General features: G+C 39.8%; 2 protein-coding genes across 2 annotated transcripts; one reads left to right on the forward strand and one right to left on the reverse strand.

The window, feature by feature from the left end:
- Positions 1-116: 116 nt before the first annotated feature.
- On the reverse strand, positions 117-8283 carry gtf2b (general transcription factor IIB). Its single transcript, XM_073492087.1, has 7 exons — positions 8201-8283; positions 6463-6575; positions 3672-3805; positions 3152-3298; positions 2237-2366; positions 1201-1482; positions 117-654 (listed from the first exon to the last, which is right to left on the reverse strand). The coding sequence occupies exons 1-7, from the start codon at positions 8215-8217 to the stop codon at positions 521-523; spliced, it is 957 nt and encodes a 318-aa protein (XP_073348188.1). The 5' UTR covers positions 8218-8283; the 3' UTR covers positions 117-520.
- Positions 8284-12969: 4686 nt separating this feature from the next.
- Positions 12970-20839, forward strand: lrrc8da (leucine rich repeat containing 8 VRAC subunit Da). The gene is made up of 2 exons (XM_073492088.1): positions 12970-13256; positions 17264-20839. Coding segments are annotated over exons 1-2 (2559 nt in total). The 5' UTR covers positions 12970-13255; the 3' UTR covers positions 19822-20839.
- The last annotated feature ends 1489 nt before the right edge of the window (positions 20840-22328 follow it).

Here is a 22328-nt window from a genome sequence, read left to right on the forward strand (position 1 = left end):
ATGTATTCAAGTGTTCACCAAGATGCTGAAAGAGTTCTTTTCTTTCCTTTGAAGACAATCTTTATAAGACCAGTACGGTTAAAAATGTTTGATGTAAACAAATTGAAAAAAGCTGATTACCATGCTTTAATGAAAATCTTTTATTTTTTTTAAATTACTGGAAACAATTCAAACAAACTAACAAAATAGAACCTGGTCATTTTTCTACAAAAACAAAGTTATGTATACAGTATGAAACCAGCCTAAAATTGCAAGCATCAATTACATTTTCCCACTTGGACATATATACATGGTACAGTATATACACTCAAATGAAATACTGTAAGTACAGTCTGCAAAGCTGTTTATTTAAGCACTGGAATGTGTCCGTTTATTCCTGTGAGAGTGCCTTGACAAAGGCTTGAAGTCTGAGGACAAGAGAAATCTTCCAAATCCAACAAAAATATGATTTTAAAAAAAGAAAGATACAATCCTGTAAGTACAGCAGAAAAATATCGTCACTGTGGCGAGAGCGTCGTCTTCACAGTTGTGGCAGCTTGTCAACGGGTGTGTCAAATTTGAAGTCTGGAGGGAAGAGTTCTGCAGCGCGCGGGTAGATGAGTCGGTATGACTGTCTGATCGTAACGTCTGCAACGCCAGCAATATCTCCGATTTCTGTGGAGGAAGCAGAGACCAGTTCAACTCTTCAATCATTTACAGTCTGTAACATGCTGCAGCTTCATAACAATAATTGGGAGGAATTTTAAATACAGTGTGAAAATAAAATATGACAACATTCTACTTTTTTGAGCCAATCAAGAAAAATACAGTTTAGCACCACATCTGGAGCCAAAGGGGGACACTGTCCTGCTCAAGGACACTTCAACAGGGTGGAGGGCTGACAGGAGATCGGCTTTACCCATTTCCCTTTTATAGGGCTGAACCACAGGTGTGTAAAAACATTTAACTTCATCTTTATTGACCTACTTCCACTTTTGTGAGGGTTCACAGTTTTACTTCACTAATTTTCAGTGGGCAACATTGTTATATTTACTCGATTACATTTATCTAGAGGCTTTTATGGCTTGTTACTTTGTGGATAAAGATGCGTGAACAGTTAGTGCATCCATGATGTGCACTAGTATATAGGTGTTCAAACCATCAACAATTGAACTGAAAAATTAAACCTATCATTAGTATTACTGATGCATTATCACTTACCTTTCTGGGTCTTCTTCTCTGCAGAGGCCTGTGAGGCCATGTAGATGGCTGCTGCAGCCACAGAGATGGGGCTCCTGCCAGGCACCAGGTCAAGCTCCACAGCCTTCCTGGCGATATAGGTGGCCGCCATCTGCACCTGTTTGGGCAGGCCCAGGTTTGAGCAGAAACGGGACATGAAGTCTCCGGTGGTGATGAGGTCCACGCTGGTCTCCAGCGCCTTCAGGATCAGCTTGAAGCACCTGCCAATCTCCTTCTTGGAGATCCGAGAGACGGCACAGATCTCTGTGGAGGGAAGAGGGGAAGAAATGTGTTAAATGGAATGAAGTGAAAGAAATGTGGCTCTTTTTAGCATTTTTTTCCTATGCTGTTGAGTCTCTCACTTCCACAGTCAAATTAGAGAAGAGAAAGTGCACCAGTCGTGCTTTACGTCTATAAACAGGATGTTTTCTTCTTTAAAACCGTAGGGACTGAGGTCTAATTGCCTTTACTTAATGGTGGCAAATTACACACACCACGTTAAAGCCCACTGAGAAACACTTATGGGACTTTGTGTGAGTACCTCTTCCAGGAAAAGGTGAGAGCAATTTTCAAAGAATATCAAACTACAGAGCACTATCATATCCTTTAATATCCTACTGTACTGTCTGAGAACAAAACATATGACGTGAAATGTTTTTACCCCTCAGGCGATATAGCACAGGCGAATTGTAAAGGTAAATAATTTAGCAAACTAGAATTTCATATCAGTCATTTTAAAATTTTAACACCAGTGCCTCTCATTTCTACTAAAGGTTAGATGTGTATTAAAAATTATTTTAATTAAACATGAGAACTCAAAAAAACATGACAATGGTGAATACTTAAACCATCAGTACAGGAATATACAGACAGACAATTCTTAATAGTATCAGAGTTTTTGTCATGGTTTGTTAAAGGTTTTTGGCTTGGTACTCACATTACCTGTCCCATATATTAAAAAGTACAATTTGTTTTGATTTTGCTCCATCAATCATTTCTTAAGAGCAGTTATCCTGACCTTTAAAAGTTCTTGGTACACCTTCTTGTCTGCAGGCGATGTAGAGACAGGCCGAAGCAATGGCATCATTGGCTCGCCCCTTCAGACTCTTCTGTTCATAAACCTGCTTGAATAAGTTGTTTGTTCTGTCCTGCAGAGCAAAAACATTCACACATTATTTACAGCAAACACATTATTTGCATCCTCTTAATGACAATCTACCCAAATTCAATAATTTCAGAGAATGAAAAATGTTTTGGATAAATTATGTATATAATAAAATCGATGAAAAATATTGCTCCACTTTTTCAAAACAGTTTCAATTTAATTTTGTTGAAATTAAACAAGCTGATAACAGTCATGTCAGGATATTTTAGTTTAAGTGAGGCAAACGTGTGTCAATTTGAAATAATCAATAAAAACTTTACTACTTTACTAAAAATTACTACCCCTAAAGAGGCCTCAAGTTACTGCAGAGCAAACTTTGGGGATGGGGTGTAGAGTAACAGCAAGATTGGTGTGGAAGACCACGTTTTACAAAAAAAAAATAAAAAAAATTGCATACCCCTTTTACTCAAGAGACATAGACATGAACATGTGTCTGGCCCACATACGGCCCCTTGATATGAAACTTCAGCAGAGACTTCAGCCTGCAGTGTAGTTTCCACACCACAGAATTACACAATCACCAAGTTACGCTTTGGTTTCCATTCTCTTGCTCACTATGACCCACGTGTGCCTTGTTTCCATTTCCCTTTAAAAGGTTAGGTTTCCAGAGTCTGAACCAAGGACCAGGGAGAGAGGAGTGTTTAGTGTGATGTAACATCGAACAACTTTTAAGGTTCTCAGCATTTGTCTGGTTAGCTGCACCTGTTTGAGGATAATCTTTCTAAAAGCACAATACAGAATCATATTTAACTTTTTCTAAGAACTTACTATGATGTTCCTTGGCAGGTTGATGCGATCTGCCATGGTGCTGATTTCTTTAAAGGCGTTGAGCATGGCCCGGTCTGAGCTGCTCATGGTCCGCCGGTTCTGGTACTTGGAGTTACCAAACTCATCGAAACTAGCTGCACCTGTTCCCTGTGGTAGAAACGGTGATTGTTTATCAGTCAAATTCAGCAATGTTGTATTTCAAGACAAGCCGTAATCAGTGAGGATGTGGTTTACTGTGAATGCAGCAGACGTTGCTCAACAGTGACTGAAACTTCTGAATCACTGTTGGACCAAACTCAGTACAGAAATATGCATCAGATAATATCAATGTTGTAAAGCATTATTAAACCATTCAATGACACATAATTGTTTCAGTATTAAATCATCTGTACAAAACATCTGAACACAGGTATAATAGATGCTTTGATATCTTTTGACATGCTTACAATTATCTGAACTGCAAATGCCAACTGTAGTTTTGGACAGATTGGACGACACAGTCGACACAACTGTCTCTCACCTTGCTGATCATGGTGGTGAGGTCGCCTCCATTGAGCAGTGGGTTCTGCGCGTCTCCCACTCTGGATGGATCTTTGAGGGCTTTCTCGTTGGAAAACGTCCTCCATTCTGAGCCTACGTCAATTACACGGTCACCTGAGGGGAAACGGTTTGAACAATTTGAAATAAATAAGATGTATGAGAAGCAAAAAGGTGGCACAAAGTCAATTTCGCTATAGAGTTCGCTTTAAATGTAAAATGCAATTCAGTTTAATTGTGCTTCTCTCCTAGTGACCAACATCATCTTCACTCTGGATGAACACATGCCACTTTTTTCCCTTAAACAATATCCTCATTAAAAAGAGAAATCACGTCGGACCGCTCTCAACCCAAAACGATTTCAACCAATAACAGTCTTAATGCGTTTTGTTGATGTCAGTTTTTCAATCTTTTGCATTGATGGCTTCACCCGTTGCTCTAAAAACAGCGGATGCAACGAGAACAGTTTCAGAAATGGAATAACAGATTTTATTACAAGTTGTCACCTGCATGTTCAGACAATATCTGTCTGGCTGTATTACATCCCTCTGGAATAATTAACCAGAAGATGGTGCCACACTCAGCACAATTCCCTCATGCAAACATCTTCCAAGTCTCAAATACTGTAAATATTGTCTCCTGTACTGTCTGTCTTCAGGTCGTCCATGGCGCTCTTTAAGTTTTTACTATTGTGGTAGACATTTTTGGATAAGAAATAAGGTCCCATTCATGCTTTGTTATGGTTTAAGACCCAAGAGTCTTCAGAGTCCGCCACACTTGGCATGCTTTGTGGAAGCAAAGGACGGTACAGAGGTACAGATAAGATGGACCTTGAAGAAATTCCAGACTCCCTTGTTAATATTGACGACATTGACCGAGACTTACACATATCGTTCGCTTCCTCCCAGATGGTGTGATTCTTGAGGATTTTATGTGCCTATAAAGCTGTATGAAGCTTTTGGTATCCGACCTGTTGTACCAAGATCTCCTCTGATGTCAAATTTATGTTTTGCTAAACGTATATATTCAAGTAATAACAACAAAGACCAGTTTATTCTTTCATTCATCAAAGTGAAGACTGACCAGAAGTACAAGTTTTCCACATCATCTGCTAGGCTATATTGTTGCTATGAATCTAAATCACATCATCCCTGTCCTCTCTTCTTTCTCATTTCCTTCTCAGTGTATATTACAAGGCAGAAAAAAACAATACAATGTGATCCAAACAATTTCAATGCATCAAACCTGAGATGCACAAAAGATAAAGGTCTGACAAAGGCAGGTCATATTATTTTCTTCCAGTTATCATGACTGACTGTTCTTGGCACCCTATAGCAGGGTTGAGGATTGGATTTATGATATTTTAATCCTGTTAGACTCTCTTTTTTTTTTTTTAACCATCCATCAGTCTTTCTAATATCTGACATTCATCTCCTCAGAGGCGAGCCGAAGCGATGGGAGCGGAACAGAGGACACTTCGGCTTGCATCAGCAAGTGGCTGGCGTCTCTTGCCTCCCATCTGACCTGGTCTTTGCTCAGGGGGCTCATTAGAGAAGAACTCTGTGCTCTCTTACAGCTTTGTCTTACATCACACATTGAAAGGATTTCTGCTTCATACACTTTGTATCTGTGCCTGTATGTGCCTTGGTGATAAATGACAGATTGAATAAAACACTAGACCTGGCTGAAATTGCACAAATAACAGTTAACTTTCTAACCTTTAATTTGTTTATTCCTTCATTTTTAACCACGTCTACTGCACGCCCCTTTTTGCTCAAACAAAAAAACATTTTGGATCTTAGTGTTTGCCTCACATTGAATCTACGCAGGTATTTAAAAGGGTCATATCACTTTAATTAACAAAGGTGTTTTTCCTAGTTTGTGGAAGGATTAGGTGCACACATTTGGCAGAGGGTTTGAGGGTCCTCCCCCAAGAAACGTTTATTTTTTTCCAATTTAAAAAATATGCAATTTCACATCATTTTAGAACACCATTATTACCATATCTGTATACAAACAGATGGATAAGCTAGAGCAGATAATAAATTATCAACACCTCAAAAAACAGAACTTGCTAAAGAAGTCCACTGGGGACTAACTACAACCATCAGATCTATCATTTAGGTGGTTTTGATGACCTTCACATTGATTTTACTTTCATTTGGCTGAAGCTGTGCCCAAAAGAGCTCAAGGACTGCCCCTTATTATCGAAAGAGGAAACCCTGAAAAAAGAATATTTTTATTTCAAGTATGAAAGCAATGGGAAAAAACTGCTCACAGTGAGGTTTGTGAATTTTTAGATGATGTATTTTAAGAAATTACAACAACAATATTTGCTTCTATTGTATAGAGGAGGTGAAAGAAGTCCTGGTAGCAGATATGTCAAAAACTCACGTCTGCATGACAAAAATCAAATATGTTTTTTGTGATTAGGCTAAATACAACATAAACAGAATGCTACATCCTGCAGATTAATATCCAGATGCAGGTTGAACAGCACTACAGAGAAATACGTTCAGTGGCTTACTTTTCCATGTTTTAGCTTCACTCTTGTGGCCTTGTTTAGCCTTTCAACTGCAGATTAAAACCAAACAAACAGGTTGAGGAAGACGTGCGCTGAGAAACCCTAGTGTGCACTGATGAGTTTAAGTATCTGAGTTCAGCTGACGGAAGAGGACATAAAGAAACAGGAAACCAAAATGGAAAGGATGTGTTCTAACAATGTGAAGTTCTTCAAAAGCAAAAGTGCATGCGTTTGTAGCGTACATACTGACCTACTACAAGGCCGCATTCAGGGCAAATCATGTCTCCTGCTCTGTAGTCCTCCACCAGTATGGCTTCAGGGTGGTTGGGACACTGAACTCTGGGAAGGGCAAGAGCATCTCCGCTGCAGAAGGAGAACAACAGTTGAGTGAGGATATGGCTCAAAAGGCGCAAAAAAGACCCTCCCCAAAAAATCTGGGGAGGGTTAGAGAGAGATCATGAGTTCAAGACACAAAGCACACTTTACAGAGAGGAAAAAATGAAAACAACGTAAAATCCCAGCTAAGCAAATTTCCATTTCTTATACACTAGGGAGGAACATTTACATACAAAATGTCACACAGGCCAGATGTGCTTTACACTTTCACTTTACTTTCATTCTCATTCCTGATAATACCTGGGTGAATATTCTTCAACAACATGTCTTGCACAGTAACTGTTTTATGTTATAATGGGTGTATTAATCCAATTAATGGACAGAACAAGCTGAAAGCACAAAACTGGCTGAAGCCATCTAGGCTAGTGTCAACATGTTAATTCAGACAAAGACACCAAAACGAGTCATTGTCCTATTAAATAAACTGTGTCAATAGCATAAAAAAAACATCAAGAAACCTGTGGATGCTTAACAGGAGCAGGTAGTTGAGCCATTGAATAAAAAATATCATTATTAATCAATTTTACAATTGTTCTCTAATTGATTAATAAATAACAAATCAAAAAAGTGAAAAAATAATCAGTTTCTCAGATATTCAAATGAGGTCTTCAATATGCTTGTTGTTTTTATCTACAACCCCAAACATTAAGTCTACAATGACACAGAAACATATCATCACATTAAAGAAGATGGATTCAGAGACAATTTGAGATATTTACTTGAAAAACAAAACAAAACAACAATTGATCAATTAGCAAAAAAGTTGACAATTAGTTATGTGCAGATGGACTAATTGATTAATCGAGCAATAGTTTCAGGTATGATCAGTCATTCTTTAAATCCTGGATTGAATCCAACAATAACCAAAAACCGTCACGATGATGTGGCGAAAGCAACACAGATGATCTCATTACTGGGCGTCAAATCAGGGCCAAACCAACATTATTCTGCAGTAACACCACTCTTACCACTCTCTCCTTTATATTTGCATACTGGTGACGGTCACAGTGGATGTAATGCAACACAAGATGAGAAGAAGGACAAGCAAACACCAATATTTAGTGGCGTGTCCAACTAAAATCCAACTTTAAAGAAGCATCAGCTGATCAGTGTTACAGAAAGGTTAGCTAAATGTAGACACGCAGCACAAAAAACACCTGAATGTGTTTACAGGTGACGGGGTAGCTCATCCAGTGATGCTCGCAGACCATTAGTGCAATTTAATATGCTAGCATAAGTTTCAGCTTCATGCTAACCGAGCTGTGGGGCCAAAGAGCCAAAACGCTGGCAAAACAAGTCAACAGCGTTTACATGATAATCAACTGAAGCTATTGAAAACCAGCACAACGGTGTGAGAATATAACGGCGACACAGACAGTGACTTCTGGCAACATCTCACAGGCTAGCTGGCTAGCTAGCAGCTCCTAGCACAATACATCGCACATCTAACGGTGCGATTAAGGGCGTGATATTTGGGACAAGTATCAGCGTCTTTCACCGAGTCAACCTCGACAGCTTTTAAAATAATTTCATTCTGAGAGCCAAACATGAAAAAGGAGGAGGTATTGTATTTTGTCAAAGTTGCTACTCACCGGCTTGTCGACGCCATGTCACTGCTCTCTCTGCCCGTGCGTCAAACAAACAATTGAGACCAGCACCTCTATTTATAACTTTTTCTGATCACGTGCCCGATGGAGTACGGCGATCCGTTAGGTCCAAACTAGTCCAAATATCCTCCCGTTTCTTCAACAGTTAATTGTTTAAAACGCAGCTGCCAATTGATTATAACACAACAATTCTGATGTCGATGATACAACGAGTGGTGATGTTCAGATATATTAATATGGATTCATGCTGACTCGTTTTCTATGCTGCAGTGTGCCTACAAGTCATGGAGTTCAGGCTACACCCAAGACTCCCAGAGAGCAGTTAAAGAAACAGTACTGTACCAGCTCACATACAATAGCAAGACAATACCACACATAGACACAACACAAATTAGATGAAAAGAAAATAGATATCAAACGGAAAAGCTTTTTTGAACATGTCTGTAATTTCAAATACATTTAATTGCAAATTTCATACTAATTAAAGGGAAATTGGAATTTCATAAATGAATAGTTTTTAAGTTTTAATTTATTATTTGAAACCTGCAGGATAGGCTCACACTTAAAATGAAAATTCAGTCATTATCCACTCACCCTCCTGACAAAGGAAAGATGAAGTTTTCAAGTCCACAAAACATTTCTGGAGTTTCACAGCAAACCAGCATTGCATCATTCTCGTAAACAACTGAAGTAAATGGGGACTTGTTTTAAAATGTAAATAAAAAACATAAAATGACTCCATATGACCCTAGCATAGTCTGACGTGGGTGCACAAGCTCTTCCGCACGTCAGGGGTGTAATTAACACCTTTTTCAAACAAATTCCTCAGGGCTTCTGGAGAAACAAGTCCCTACATACTTCAGTTGTTCAGGAGAATGCTGCAACACTGTTTTCAAGTTCCAGAAATGTTTTGTGGACTACACCTGACTTGCCATCAGCATGGGAGTGAGAAGATAATTTTCAATTTTGGGTGAACTTACCCCTTTAACTCCAAATGTGTTAATCACCAATCAAACCAGGCTGGGTTACAGAGGTATAAATTGCAGAACTTACTAAGTACAAACATGATATTTTACCAGAATGTGAAATTAACAGTCAGGGTGGTTGCTCTACATGGAAACACAATTATTTATTTAGCCATTATTGACAAAATAAAGGCTTTCAGTTTAAGTTATATAAATGGACATTCAAAACGTCTGTGAAACTACTAATCTCTAAACTGTACTGAAGCCTACTGGTTATAAAGGCTGTGATGTTGCTGTCTGACTGTACCAGCCTGTGTCTCTGACTCTGTACCAATCTGTGACTGCTCTGCTCCTCTACATCACACTTCCCAGATCCCTGAAGGAATCCACACAGAGTCACAAAGAGTCATTGATGTGCTGCAGGTTTTCCAGTAACAGAATAACAAATATATCTATGAATGAAATGTCTAGCATGTAAACATAAATGGCCCATTATTCCCATAACCTTACACAACCTCTTTGGAAATTGAATTTAATTATGAATAATTTAAATGCATTGCCATTATCTCAGAGGAATGTCAGTGTGCATCAACACGACAGCAGGTGGAGCTAAACAGTGAGTCAAGTTGCCCTGGCTCTGCCGTGATACTCCTTGTTACAGGATGATGATGACAGTGATTAGTCTATGGGCAGATCATTTGGCACTAGTGTATTGGAATACCTTTGAGATTTTACCAACACATATTTTGCAGAGTATGCATCATCTGGGCTGAGCAATCTAATGCAACATCTGGCAGGTGCTGGCAACTTCATGTGCATGTCTGACTCAGTCCAGGTGAAAATCAGCACTCATGTTGCCATGTCATCAGCACTGTAAATGATAAGCAACACCTAAATGTATGTGTTTACTGGTGCAGAATACGATGTGGGCACTGTGAGGTATTATTCTTGTCTGAAAGGTGTCCCTGAGAACAAAGATATGCTGGTATGAGACGTGCAAGGGAACATGGCATGTGTTCTCTGTCTGTTTCTTTGTCTTTGTCTCCAACACACATGCAAATACACATAGTGCACTTAGTACCTCAGTGCCTCAGGGCCTGTTTGTTCATTATTTCCCAACTGTAATATCATATCACACCACATCACCATCCATCCCTCTTACACCACCCATTACTCTTAGTGTATGTTGAGTAATAACAAAGGATCAACACACGAGCAAACAGCCTGCGAGCAGACGCCCAAGGCAGTGTATGTAATTTGACACCAGTGGTGGAATATAATGAAGTACATTTACTCAAGTACTCTACTTGAGTCCAGTTTTGAGATACCTGTACTTCACTTGCATATTTCCTTTTTCTGCTACTTTCCACATCCACACTACATTTTGGAGGCAAATTTAGTACTTTTTTCTCCGCATTTAACTGATTACTCACCAGTTACTTTGCAGATAGCAGAAACCTTTCTTGACACCAGGCTCTACCTCTCACCCTCCCCACTACATGTCCAACGCTCCAACCTAATCCTGAATTTCCTACCCCACTGTGTGTGTTTGTGTGGGTGGGAGAACTCAATGCTGACAGGACATTAATTGCTATAGAAACAGGTTTGTTTGGGTTTGTTGTTGGTTTGTGGCTTCAGCCCAAATTTAGATGACTATTTATTTTTTGTTACTTCCACACAGAGACCTCACATTTGTTGAATCACTGGCGTATGTCTCTGTGTGTGATACAACCCAGTGTATTCTTTACAAATCAGAGAGGGAGGTCTACGCTGAATAATTTATATCTTACTGAGGAAATGCTCAACACACTGAACTCGTTGCCACGGGTCCTCATCTGTTGGCCCATCACACAGGAAACCTCATACTGTCCAACACTGTTCTGCCACCCAGTGTGACAAAAAACCAAACCATTACAATATTTATATCTTTTTCCTTCCACTCACAACACCAAGCATATGTCACACCAGAGTCAGATGGTTTGCAAAAAGGACAGTCCTGGTATCATTAGCAGTATAGCTCAGGCTAAGGCCATTTCTGAAATGATATCAGCATTTAAATAATATAAAAACTTTATTACAAATAAGGTCTAATAGCAACAAGTTGTGGTGGGAATCACTGAAGGTTAAGTGAGTTTACACGCACTAATTCACTACTTTTCTCATCCACTTTGTCCTCTGTCTTTGTTTGGGGTCAACTATAAACTCTAAAGCTTTCACAAAACTGCCTCACTCAACTCTGAGCAAACATTTTGCCCTCCTGCAAAAACAAGATATCTAATACACTTTATGTATTTTACCTGGTTTCTTATAGAGCCTGTAAAGAACACAGATCACATCAGCTATCAGGCTGCATGTGGTTATGTTATGGTCACGCACCCCCTCTACATCTGATCTTGTGAACTCACAGACTATCACACTACACGCCCCACTGGCTGCTTTTCTTTGTCTTTTTTTTTCTCCTTCTTGTTTTTTTTCTTCCTCTCAAAGTACAAGGGTAGGCTCGTGTGAGCGAGAACAGTGTGCCAGCAGCCAGCAGCCCAGGACCGGTTGAAACCTGTATGGGTTGCAACTGAGGAGACACTTCCTCCACCGGGTGCATCATCAACCAAATCCAGAAAGAGCTGGAAATGATGCACGAGTTCAGCACTCAGGGTCCTATTGACTGTTGAGTTTGTCAATACCAATAATTCACATAGACAGACAGACAGATAGACAGATAGACAGATAGACAGATAGATAGATAGATAGATAGATATGTTTACATGTTAATAATAGCTTAGTTTAAATGTAACAACACAATGCCGCATGTTAAACACGTGTCATGAGCACATAAGGTACATGTGCAAGGTCTTAATAAGTCAGCAGAGTTATTTCTGCCAACACCATGAAGCACTTTGTGGTGTCTGGGACTGAAACAAAGAAGGGGAAGCAGGTGAGGCGTTCAAGTCACGCTGGGAAGACGGTAAACAAGAAAGCTCAATTGACAGTGGTAGACACACCTCAGTTACAATAGTAGGTTAATCATTTCAGGGTTATGTTCCACTTGTTGAATACTTACTGATTTCATATTAAGCCGTTATATTTCTCAAAGACTTATTCAATACTTGTTATAATTCCTTGTTTGCTGCATACGGTAACAAACTGAATGTAACCCTATTTGTGACCCCAGTCCTCCCGTACGTTGCTCCGTGATTCGGTCAAATAGTTCGCTGCGCAAAACTTTGTGCAAAGTGACAGCACCAGTTGCGACTTAAGAGCTATTTAGTGACCTCACGTAGATCTACTTTAAATGTAATGATATGTAATGATAATATATATGATAATATATGTGGCCATGTCGAAACACAACTGTACCCCTCCGCTGTGCTACTCTTTTTTTTGCTACCTGGCTGTAAATGTTAGCTAGCGACAGTTTGTGGAAATGTTGGATTTGCTCTTACTTTACACCTACAGGAGAATATTTATCTTGTCTGGTAGACACTTGACAGACGCGAGATCGTGTAAAAACAGTTAGGCCTACAAAAAATATGTTTTCCTGTAACTGGAGAGTACCGTACGGAGCACTGGGTTCATAAAGAGGGAAACCTTTGAATACATGTAAACCTGTCAGTCCAGACGTTAACTGTGTTGCCCCTTCTGTTCCCCTTTTCCCCACAAACTCTGAACGCAGCATCGGATAAGCTAGCAGGCGGTGCCTTCGGGAAGTGGCCGTAATGACATCCTCCAATGAGAGGCGCCCATAACACCCACAACAGCGGTCTGTGCGGCTCCATATTGGATCTGCCTTGTCTTAGAAATACACTGCGCCGGAGGTCTGCCTGCGCATATTGTGTATCACACGGCCAGGCAGCCGGCTCTGGTCCGCGGGCTCAGGTATGAAGGTATGAGGGATGGGATGCAGCCGACGAACTGCGCTGACACCGACAAATGTTCCGCACAGCTTTGTTTCACGGAGCAGCGTCACAGTTTTTAACGGGGCTGAGAAATTAGGTTAGAGGCGCACCTGAGGAGCGGAGCGAAAAGTGGCATGCAGGCTGAAGAAGAAATAATTGGATTGAGATAACGCCACACAGGCAGTGAGTATATTTCCATTTACTGTGTTTTAACTTTAACTACACGCAACCAAAAGCCTGCTGATAATCAATAACTTCATTGATATTTCTTAAGTCCCGCGTGGCCGAGGAGCAGATAATGGTTTCAAGATAAGAAACTGGTGTACCTGGTGTGAATGTTTAACGCCGGGACACATGGTTGCTTCTCAATTTCACATGTTTCAACAAGTCACCTGACCCGGTACACCAACAGATAACTTGCTGCGCAAGAACTCCTCCTCACGTGAGGGGAAAAAGTCAGGCGTTTCATCATTTAACCAGACAAATCTCTAATTTCCTCTTGTGGTCAAATAGTCTGCCTGAGGTTTAAAATACATTATACCTGGTTTCTGCGACCTATTTTCTTTTCCGCCTGGAGCCCACATGTCTAACCCTAAGACCTGGCTTTAAGTAAGTTTACACAAATTAGTCCGGCAGCCATCTTTAAACTTATAATCATCATAATGAACTTACTCTTAACATGCAGTACAGTGGCTGCTATTACATGTGGAGTCAGTTTATGTAGTCTATCTGTACACAGGTTGAGCCCGGTGTCAGAGGAAGGGGACTGCTCACTGGCCCTGCTGCTGTGTGGCACAGGGCCCCACCCTTTCCTGGAGGCCCCCACCCACAAAGTTTTTAATTTTTTCCATTGCCTATTTGGATGAGCTTCATCAGCCACATGTGATGAGTCTGTGGGAGGGTTGATAATTATGAACCACTAATTTGCACCTGTCACATTTGTAAATGCTGCAGAACATAAAGATCACTTGCACTGCTGCGTATCATCGTTGCCAAGATATAGTCTAAAAATAGCTACAATTTATGATCATTAATTTGATTCCACATCCTTATCAGCTTCACAAGAATCAGGAAAGAACAATAAACAAACTGAATACGACTGGGTGCAATGTGGAAGGGGGGGGGCACCAATGCACAATCTGACACTCAGGGTCGATCAAGTAGAAGGGAGAGTAATACACTCAGCACTCCAGACTAAATCAAGTTCAGCTGACTGGTTTCAAAGTGTTAAATATAAGCCCTTTTTCACAGCAGACGTTTTCACTTGTCACAGCAGGAAAAGCACAGGTATTACAGCTAAGTCGGCTCTGTTCTATTCAAGTGTCCCAGTGAGCCGTGACAGTGTGACAGTGAGCCAGCAGGAATAATATCAGGAAACTGAAGCGGCTAAATTATATTCTGCCATTGTTAATTTAGTTATTTATAACCTTTAACATGTAACAAAAAAGGCCATTATTGAATATGATAATATGATGAAAACACCAATTTTCAATTACAGATTGAAAGACTGTAATCAATATTTGTTGATTACACCAACAAATATTTAAATTTTTACAGAAACATATTTTATATATATATATATATATATATATATATATATATATAATGTATATGTATATATGTATATGTGTGTGTATATATATGTATATATATGTGTGTGTATATATATATGTATGTATATATATATGTATATATGTGTGTGTGTGTGTATGTGTGTGTGTATATATATATATATATATATATATATATATATATATATATATATATATATATATATATATATATATATATAACTTTTATAAACACTTTTGCACAGTAAAACAAAATCAAAGCTTCTTTTTTGATTGCTGAAGTCCAAAATGTAAAAAACATTTTCCTCAATTTTTCATTTGCAGGATGAAAATTGAATCGCAAGACCTCTAGCATGATCATTCATGCTTGAGACATTCATTATTATTGTGCAGGACCTGTGAGATTATATTTGCTTGTTTGGAGGCTGATGGATTCAGTGGTGAACAGTAACTTTACTGATCTGAAGTTCTTCTTTGCTGTGACAAAGGGTCAAGCCATTATGGAGGCAGACAACTTATTAGCTATACTGTTTCGATCTGTTACTGCTGGCCTTTGGAGATAACGTCGCTGTGTGTCAACAACTGTTATCACAAGACGGCCACCCTCAAACTAGAGGCCAGTTTCTTCATTTTGTGACAAAACATTTGATAAAGACAGACTATGAATAATTGGAATTTCTGCTCTAAAATGTGGCATTATGTGGAAAACAGTTGAAGGCTCTAGAAAATTCTAAATGAAACGATTATGTTTTTCATTTTTGACACACAGCCTCCAAACAGGCGAATTATCTTCTACGTTAAAAAAAATAGCATTCATAGCTCAAAGGGTAAAGTTGAATATATTTTTTCTGCTTAGAAAAATTCTGCACCTCTTCCTTTCAAACATGCAAAATACACCTTCTTCCTTGAGTGCAGTTCAGTGTGATTCAGATGTCCTCTGCCTCAGTGTGCAGCGCAGTATGAAATATTTAAAATGTGTCACAGGAAGAAGTACTGCTTTTCATTTCAGCTCCCAAGCCTTAAAGTAGCAACAAATTATCAAGATGGACAGAAAATCATTTATTTATTTATTCGTAGAGACATTTTTATCTTTAAGTTATCTTTCAGTTGCGTCTGTTTGCGTTAGAGGCTGGAAACGGATGAAAGATGATCTACACGATACAGAAAGTGCCACATCTACTAAAGAAGAAAGGGCAGTGCTTCACTAAATGAAACACACGTGTGCCAAACGTCTTAGTGAGTCAGAACAGTTTGTAGATCTACATCAAAGGACTGTGCTCTGTTCCAGTAACAACATGTTGTAATAAGTCTGGATTTAGCTCAACCTTGGCTCTGTGATTAAACATCATTACTGAATGAAACTAGACTGAGAAGTGAGACGAAATGAGGGTTGGATTTAACACACCAGTATGAAGTGATGGAGGGCCTTCACAGTTACACATTCACACCTTGTTCAGTTAAATGTGTTACTCTGGCAGCTTTAGCAGGGAGTACGATGTGGCAGTTCTCTCCGCTTTTTGCAAATTTCTGTAGATTTGACCTAGAAAACTTTGACTTCCTGGTGTCGTTTGCTGCTCAAGACACTTATGTGGAATGTCATTTTTAAATTTTCCCCTGAATTATTACTGAAGATGAAAGGGCACAGGGTTTAAAGCAGTCTTGAAGGAAGGTTCATGTTCAGACTTTGGTAATCTGAACATTGTTTCAGAGCAATTGAAAGAAGGACAGTTATTTTCACCTGATTCATTTGTTGATAATTTCCTCGTTTAAATGTATAGTAAAACATTTCCACCCTAAAATGTCTTAAAACAACAAGACCTTTTGCTGAGTTGAGTACTTGTGTCCAACAATGTTCAAACGCAGACAAATACTTTAATTACTTTGGTTGCAGGGGAAGCGACAGATGATTAGTCAAAGATTGAGGAAGGTGACTCAACGCATCGTGAATTAAACTTGAATTAAACTACATGAACTCGTCCGTGAACATTTCTGCCTGAGTCATGTCAGATAGATTTTCATTGTTAATGGTGGTTGTTTGACAATAAAGACAACTCCAATGATCCCACACTACTTCACGACATCATCAAACTAGGTCTTTTGTTATTGTTTTTATTGGAAACCCACAGTGGCAGAAATCACAGACAGTGCTTTAATTATAGGTTTTAGAAAATGTCAGAAAACAAAAAATGTCAGTTTTAAATGAGATTGTCTTCAGATGTCATGTTTTATCTTGACAGTCCAAAACCCAAAGAGTTATGAGTTACCAATTATATGAAACAAAGAACAGCAGACACTCCTCACATTAAATCAATGATCAAACAAAATTACTAAGCAAATGATTAACCAACTATCAAAATACTAACTCACCAATTATCTCTAATTTATTCTTCATGCATTCTTATTTTAATAGTCAGTTTTGATTATTTTGTATTATTTACCTTAATTGTTTATTATTATATCTTTTTTTGCATAAGGTTTGGAGTGCCTTAGTCTCTAAATCTATTTATGTTTTTTCATTCACCTGCACTTTGACATGAATGTTCAATTGTGTGAATTGTGCTTTATAAATAAAGTTTGACTGACTGAGTAGACTAACTGACTCTCTTCCATTTGTTGCAGTGATGTTCACACTCACTGAGGTTGCGTCGCTGAACGACATCCAGCCGACGTACCGCATCCTAAAGCCATGGTGGGACGTCTTCATGGACTACCTGGGGCTGGTCATGCTCATGCTGGCCATATTCGCCATGACCATGCAGATCACAAAGGACCAGGTGGCCTGCCTTCCGTGTCTGGAGGACCCAGATGAGGCTTCAGGAGCCAAACCTAACTCGTTCCCACAGCAGACCACACAGGCAGCAGCAGCAGCCACTGGGGCCACTGTGGCGACCTCCATCCCCCTGGTTACTAAGGACCTACCGGATGAAGTTGTGAGAGAGATCCACGTCACACACGAACACACATCTGTGGTGGCAGAGAAATACGCCAATCAACCTCAACCAACAGGGGTCAGGACCAACCTGGACTATCAGCAGTATATCTTCATCAACCAAATATGTTACCATGTTGCCTTGCCCTGGTATTCCAAGTACTTCCCATACCTCACCCTCATCCACACTCTCGTTCTCATGGTCAGTAGCAATTTCTGGTTCAAATACCCCAAAACGAGCTCAAAGATTGAGCATTTCGTCTCTATCCTGGGTAGATGTTTTGAGTCCCCCTGGACTACGAAGGCTTTGTCTGAAACCGCCTGCGAGGACTCTGAAGAGAACAAACAGAGGTTGACTGGCACTTCCTCAGCACCAAAGCAGGTATCTCTAGAGGGGAAAGATGAAGGCGCAAATGCCAACTCATCCACACCCATGCTTGGGGTGAAGTTCTCTGCAGACAAGCCTATCACAGAGGTCCCAAGTAGCATGACAATCCTTGACAAAAAAGACGGGGAGCAGGCCAAAGCCCTGTTTGAGAAAGTAAGGAAATTCCGAGCTCATGTGGAGGACAGCGATTTCATCTACAAGCTCTATGTAGCGCAGACCATCGTCAAAACTGTCAAGTTTATTTTGATATTGTCCTACACTTCCACTTTTTTGGCTAAAATAAATTTTAAGCACGAATGTGAGCCTGATATTAAACAATTAACAGGATACAAAAAATTCTTCTGTACGCACAACATGGCGTTCATGCTAAACAAGCTGCTCATCAGCTACATGGCTTTGATTTTGATCTACGGGATGGCGTGCTTGTACTCTCTCTTCTGGGTGTTTCGACGACCACTGAAAGAGTACTCATTTGAGAAGGTCCGGGAAGAGAGCAGCTTTAGTGACATTCCTGATGTCAAAAATGACTTTGCATTCCTCTTACACATGGTTGACCAATATGACCAACTCTATTCCAAACGATTTGGTGTCTTCTTGTCCGAGGTCAGTGAAAACAAGCTGAGGGAGATCAGCCTCAATCATGAATGGACCTTTGAGAAACTACGGCAGCTGGTGACCCGTAATGCACAGGACCAGCAGGAGCTGCACCTTTTCATGCTCTCTGGTCTCCCGAACGCAGTGTTTGACCTCACGGACCTGGAAGTGCTGAAGCTGGAGCTTATTCCTGAGGTGAGGTTCTCTGCAAAGGTCTCCCAAATGACAAGCCTGCAGGAGCTGCATCTCTGCCACTGTCCAGCCAAAGTCGAGCAGACTGGTTTTGCTTTCCTCCGGGACCATCTTCGCTGCCTTCATGTCAAGTTCACTGATGTCGCTGAGATCCCAACATGGGTGTATTTGCTGAGGAGTTTGAGAGAGCTTAACCTCATCGGCAACTTGAGCTCAGAGAATAATAAAATGATCGGTCTGGAGTCCATGCGAGATTTGAGGCATTTGAAGACATTATGCTTGAAGAGTAACCTCACAAAAATGCCAACAAACATCACAGAGCTATCACCACATCTGATTAAGTTAGTGGTGCACAATGATGGTACAAAACTGATGGTACTGAATAGTCTGAAAAAAATGATAAATCTTATTGAACTGGAGCTGTACAGCTGCGAGCTGGAGAGGATTCCCCACGCCATTTTCAGCTTGACAAATTTACAGGAGCTTGACCTGAAATCGAACAACATCCGAACCATAGAGGAGATCATCAGCTTCCAGCACCTCAAGAGGCTGACGTGCCTTAAACTGTGGCACAACAAAATCATCACCATCCCATCCTCCATCGGCCAGGTCAAATCTCTGGAGTCTCTCCACCTCTCTCACAATAAACTAGAGTCCCTGCCTCCAGCCTTGTTCACTCTACCCAAACTGCGGCACTTGGACGTGGGCCACAACTCCATCTCAGTGCTCCCTCCAGACGTAGGTCTCCTCCACAACCTCCAGCACTTAGCCATCAACTCCAACAAGCTGGAGGTGCTGCCCAAGCCTCTGTTCAGATGCAACAAGCTCAAGGTGCTGTGTCTGGGGAACAATGCTCTCACCGTGCTGCCGGAGGCTGTGGGTCAACTGGTGCAGCTCACTCAGCTGGAGCTGAAAGGAAACTGTCTGGACAGAGTGCCCGTCCAGCTGGGAAACTGCCGCATGCTGCGCAGAACTGGCCTGGTTGTGGAGGACCATCTCTTTGACGCACTGCCTGTGGAAGTTAAGGAGAGTATCAGCCAAGAGAGCAACGCACCCTTTACGAGTGGCTTATAGCACAAAGACGACTACTTCATGACAAGCCTGTGTAATGGATGTGAGAATAGACTTTTTATTATTGTAATATCCATAAAAATGAATGCATTCTCTTGATTATTTTAATTGATTGTTCTAGCTGATAATGTATTAAAAATGGTACTGACTGATTTTCTAGTTGCTGAGTATGTATCTAATTCAGCAACATTTTGGGATTTAGTTTTTCATAGTTTTGAGTTATAAAACATTACAAATGTAACTTCTCTATGTAATAATCTGTAGACCAAAACTTTCTCCTCTGATGTAGATTTCTCATAATTGTTTTAGGTACTCAGGTATAATTGTAACCATGGGGAACAATCTTTTTTGCCTTAACTGCTGCTATTCTTTTTTTTTTTTTTTTTTACAGTGAGGGCTTTCTTAAACAAAAGGCCAAAAATGAATTTGTCATGTTTTCATGTCAGTGTTCATGTCATACACACACTATCCACAGAACAATTTCTATGTCATGAAAGAGGACACAACACAACACTTCTTTCTTGGTAGTTTTTAACTTTTGTTGAATTTATTTAACCTTTTATTTTCCTTAATGTCTTGTAGACAGAATGAGTTGAGAGTTGTAAAGCTCACATGGAGACTAAGCACCAGTAATGAACCTTTACCTTACTCTTGTAGAGACTGTATACTAAGGCCTAAAGTAATTCATTTGCACAAAACTTAATGATCTAAAGATCGGTGAATGTCTTTAGCGATAACATGTCCGAAGACCAACGTGAGCTGATAAAAGGGAAATCTGTTGACTATCTTTTTTTTAATCATGATTTAAAATTTGTGTAGTAAAACTGGTCACAGGTACGACTGATTATTCTACATGTCAGAACTGTGTCATGTCAACAAACATGTCTGCCTTCACTCTTATCAATGTATTACTGTGTAGGCCTATAGATATATGTGCTCTTCAGAGCTGCTGTAACACCTTTGTGATCCTATGCTCAAAGTTCACAACTTTATGGCACAATAAAACAAGATTTTAGATGAATGTCTAATCATTATTCAAGTACTTCAGGTGTACTCCACTGAACACTCTGTACTGTCAGAAAGCTAAAAAATGAAATGGACATTAATGTGTCTTTTTGGAGTTGTTTTAAATTTCTATTAAAGAAAACATGAAGATGTTTGCATTCCAAGTTATGGAGCACCTATGTGGTATCAAACGTTTTCTTGGGGGCTTTATATAAAGACTCCTGAGCCAATCAGTTTTTGCCAATGCAATAAAGAGACAGCATAGACAAGGTTACAGTGACCTCAGTGATTTACAAAGAACAGGATGACCCCTGTTCTATAATTAAACATGTAAACGCTGGAGAAACTCAAGCAAATCAGTCCACATAATGTGTTTCCAGATCACCGATGGTAAAGAATCTTTAGTCTTTGTCCTGACATTTCTTCTGGTTTACGAGGGCTTAACTCACATAATCCATAATCTTCATCACCAGATGTCTAATGTTCCAATGATAAAGATGGATGTCTTGTGTTCATCCATCCATATGATCCTACAGAAGATATTTCTACCTGAGTTATAATACCTATCAGGCATTCAGATCTCCAGTACATATGCTGGCTCTGTACAGGGAACTTGATGATCGTCTGCAAACCAGTATCATTGTTAGTGTGAGCAAGTGAGTCCCATTGAGGAGAAGAACAATAGGTCCACTGTGTTTCTGTAGATTTTGACCGTTTTATAGAGGTCATGCGTGTTGTGCATGTTTGTAACCCTCTGTTCAGCAGTCTAATTGATGGCCTTGCAGTAATTTTCTGAATGACACAACTTGTCTGAGAATTTTACATCATGATGAACCTGTCCTTGAGAAGTCCTGTCCTGTTTTTAAGGACGTCAGCACGTACTGCTGCTCATTCTGTCTAGCTAAAGTAAGTTTACGCTCATTGACTTTGTTTAGACTAACTCACCGTTAAGTTATTTCCCCAAATAAGTTTTTCACTGATCTCAACATAGGGGTGCATATTTTCTTCATTGTAAAGTTACTGTAAAACACTGTATTATAGTGTAATTGAGCATGATTAATACTTAAAGTTGTGTACATTGCTTAAAAAGTTGCATCAGTGTCAGCAGAACCAGGATTAATGTAACTTTTGTGTTATACATGGTCAGATTAACCCGCAAAGGGGTTAATTTAGTGGTAGTTTAATTAACCACAAATGTATTTTGTGCTATGCAGTTTGCCCATTTTCACACAGTTAGAGAAGACAGGTAAAAATGCAGGACCACCTTAAAGGATAAGTTCACCCCAAACATGAAAATTCAGTCAGTATCCAGTCACCCTCATGCTGATTGAAAGTTGTTTTTTTATGGTCCACAAAACATTCTCCTAAACAACTGAAGAAGTTGAGAGCTTGTTTTAAAAGGTAGTTGCAGCCTGGGACCGCCACTGGCTTCATTTATTTCGGATTGTGCTACAATGCTGTTTTGCTATGAAAATCCAGAAATGTTTTGTCGACTACAAAACTTC

This window comes from Pagrus major, chromosome 21 (assembly GCF_040436345.1).
Source record: "Pagrus major chromosome 21, Pma_NU_1.0".
In the NCBI taxonomy this organism is placed as follows: domain Eukaryota; kingdom Metazoa; phylum Chordata; class Actinopteri; order Spariformes; family Sparidae; genus Pagrus; species Pagrus major.

What these genes read in the sequence shown, in the direction of transcription:
- gtf2b (XM_073492087.1), bottom strand. An exon ending in ACCTGCCAAGGAACATCATA is followed by an intron (nt 2,367 to 3,151) that starts GTAAGTTCTTAG and finishes TTTGCTCTGCAG; the next exon opens with GACAGAACAAACAACTTATT. An exon ending in TGTACCAAGAACTTTTAAAG is followed by an intron (nt 1,483 to 2,236) that starts GTCAGGATAACT and finishes TTCCCTCCACAG; the next exon opens with AGATCTGTGCCGTCTCTCGG.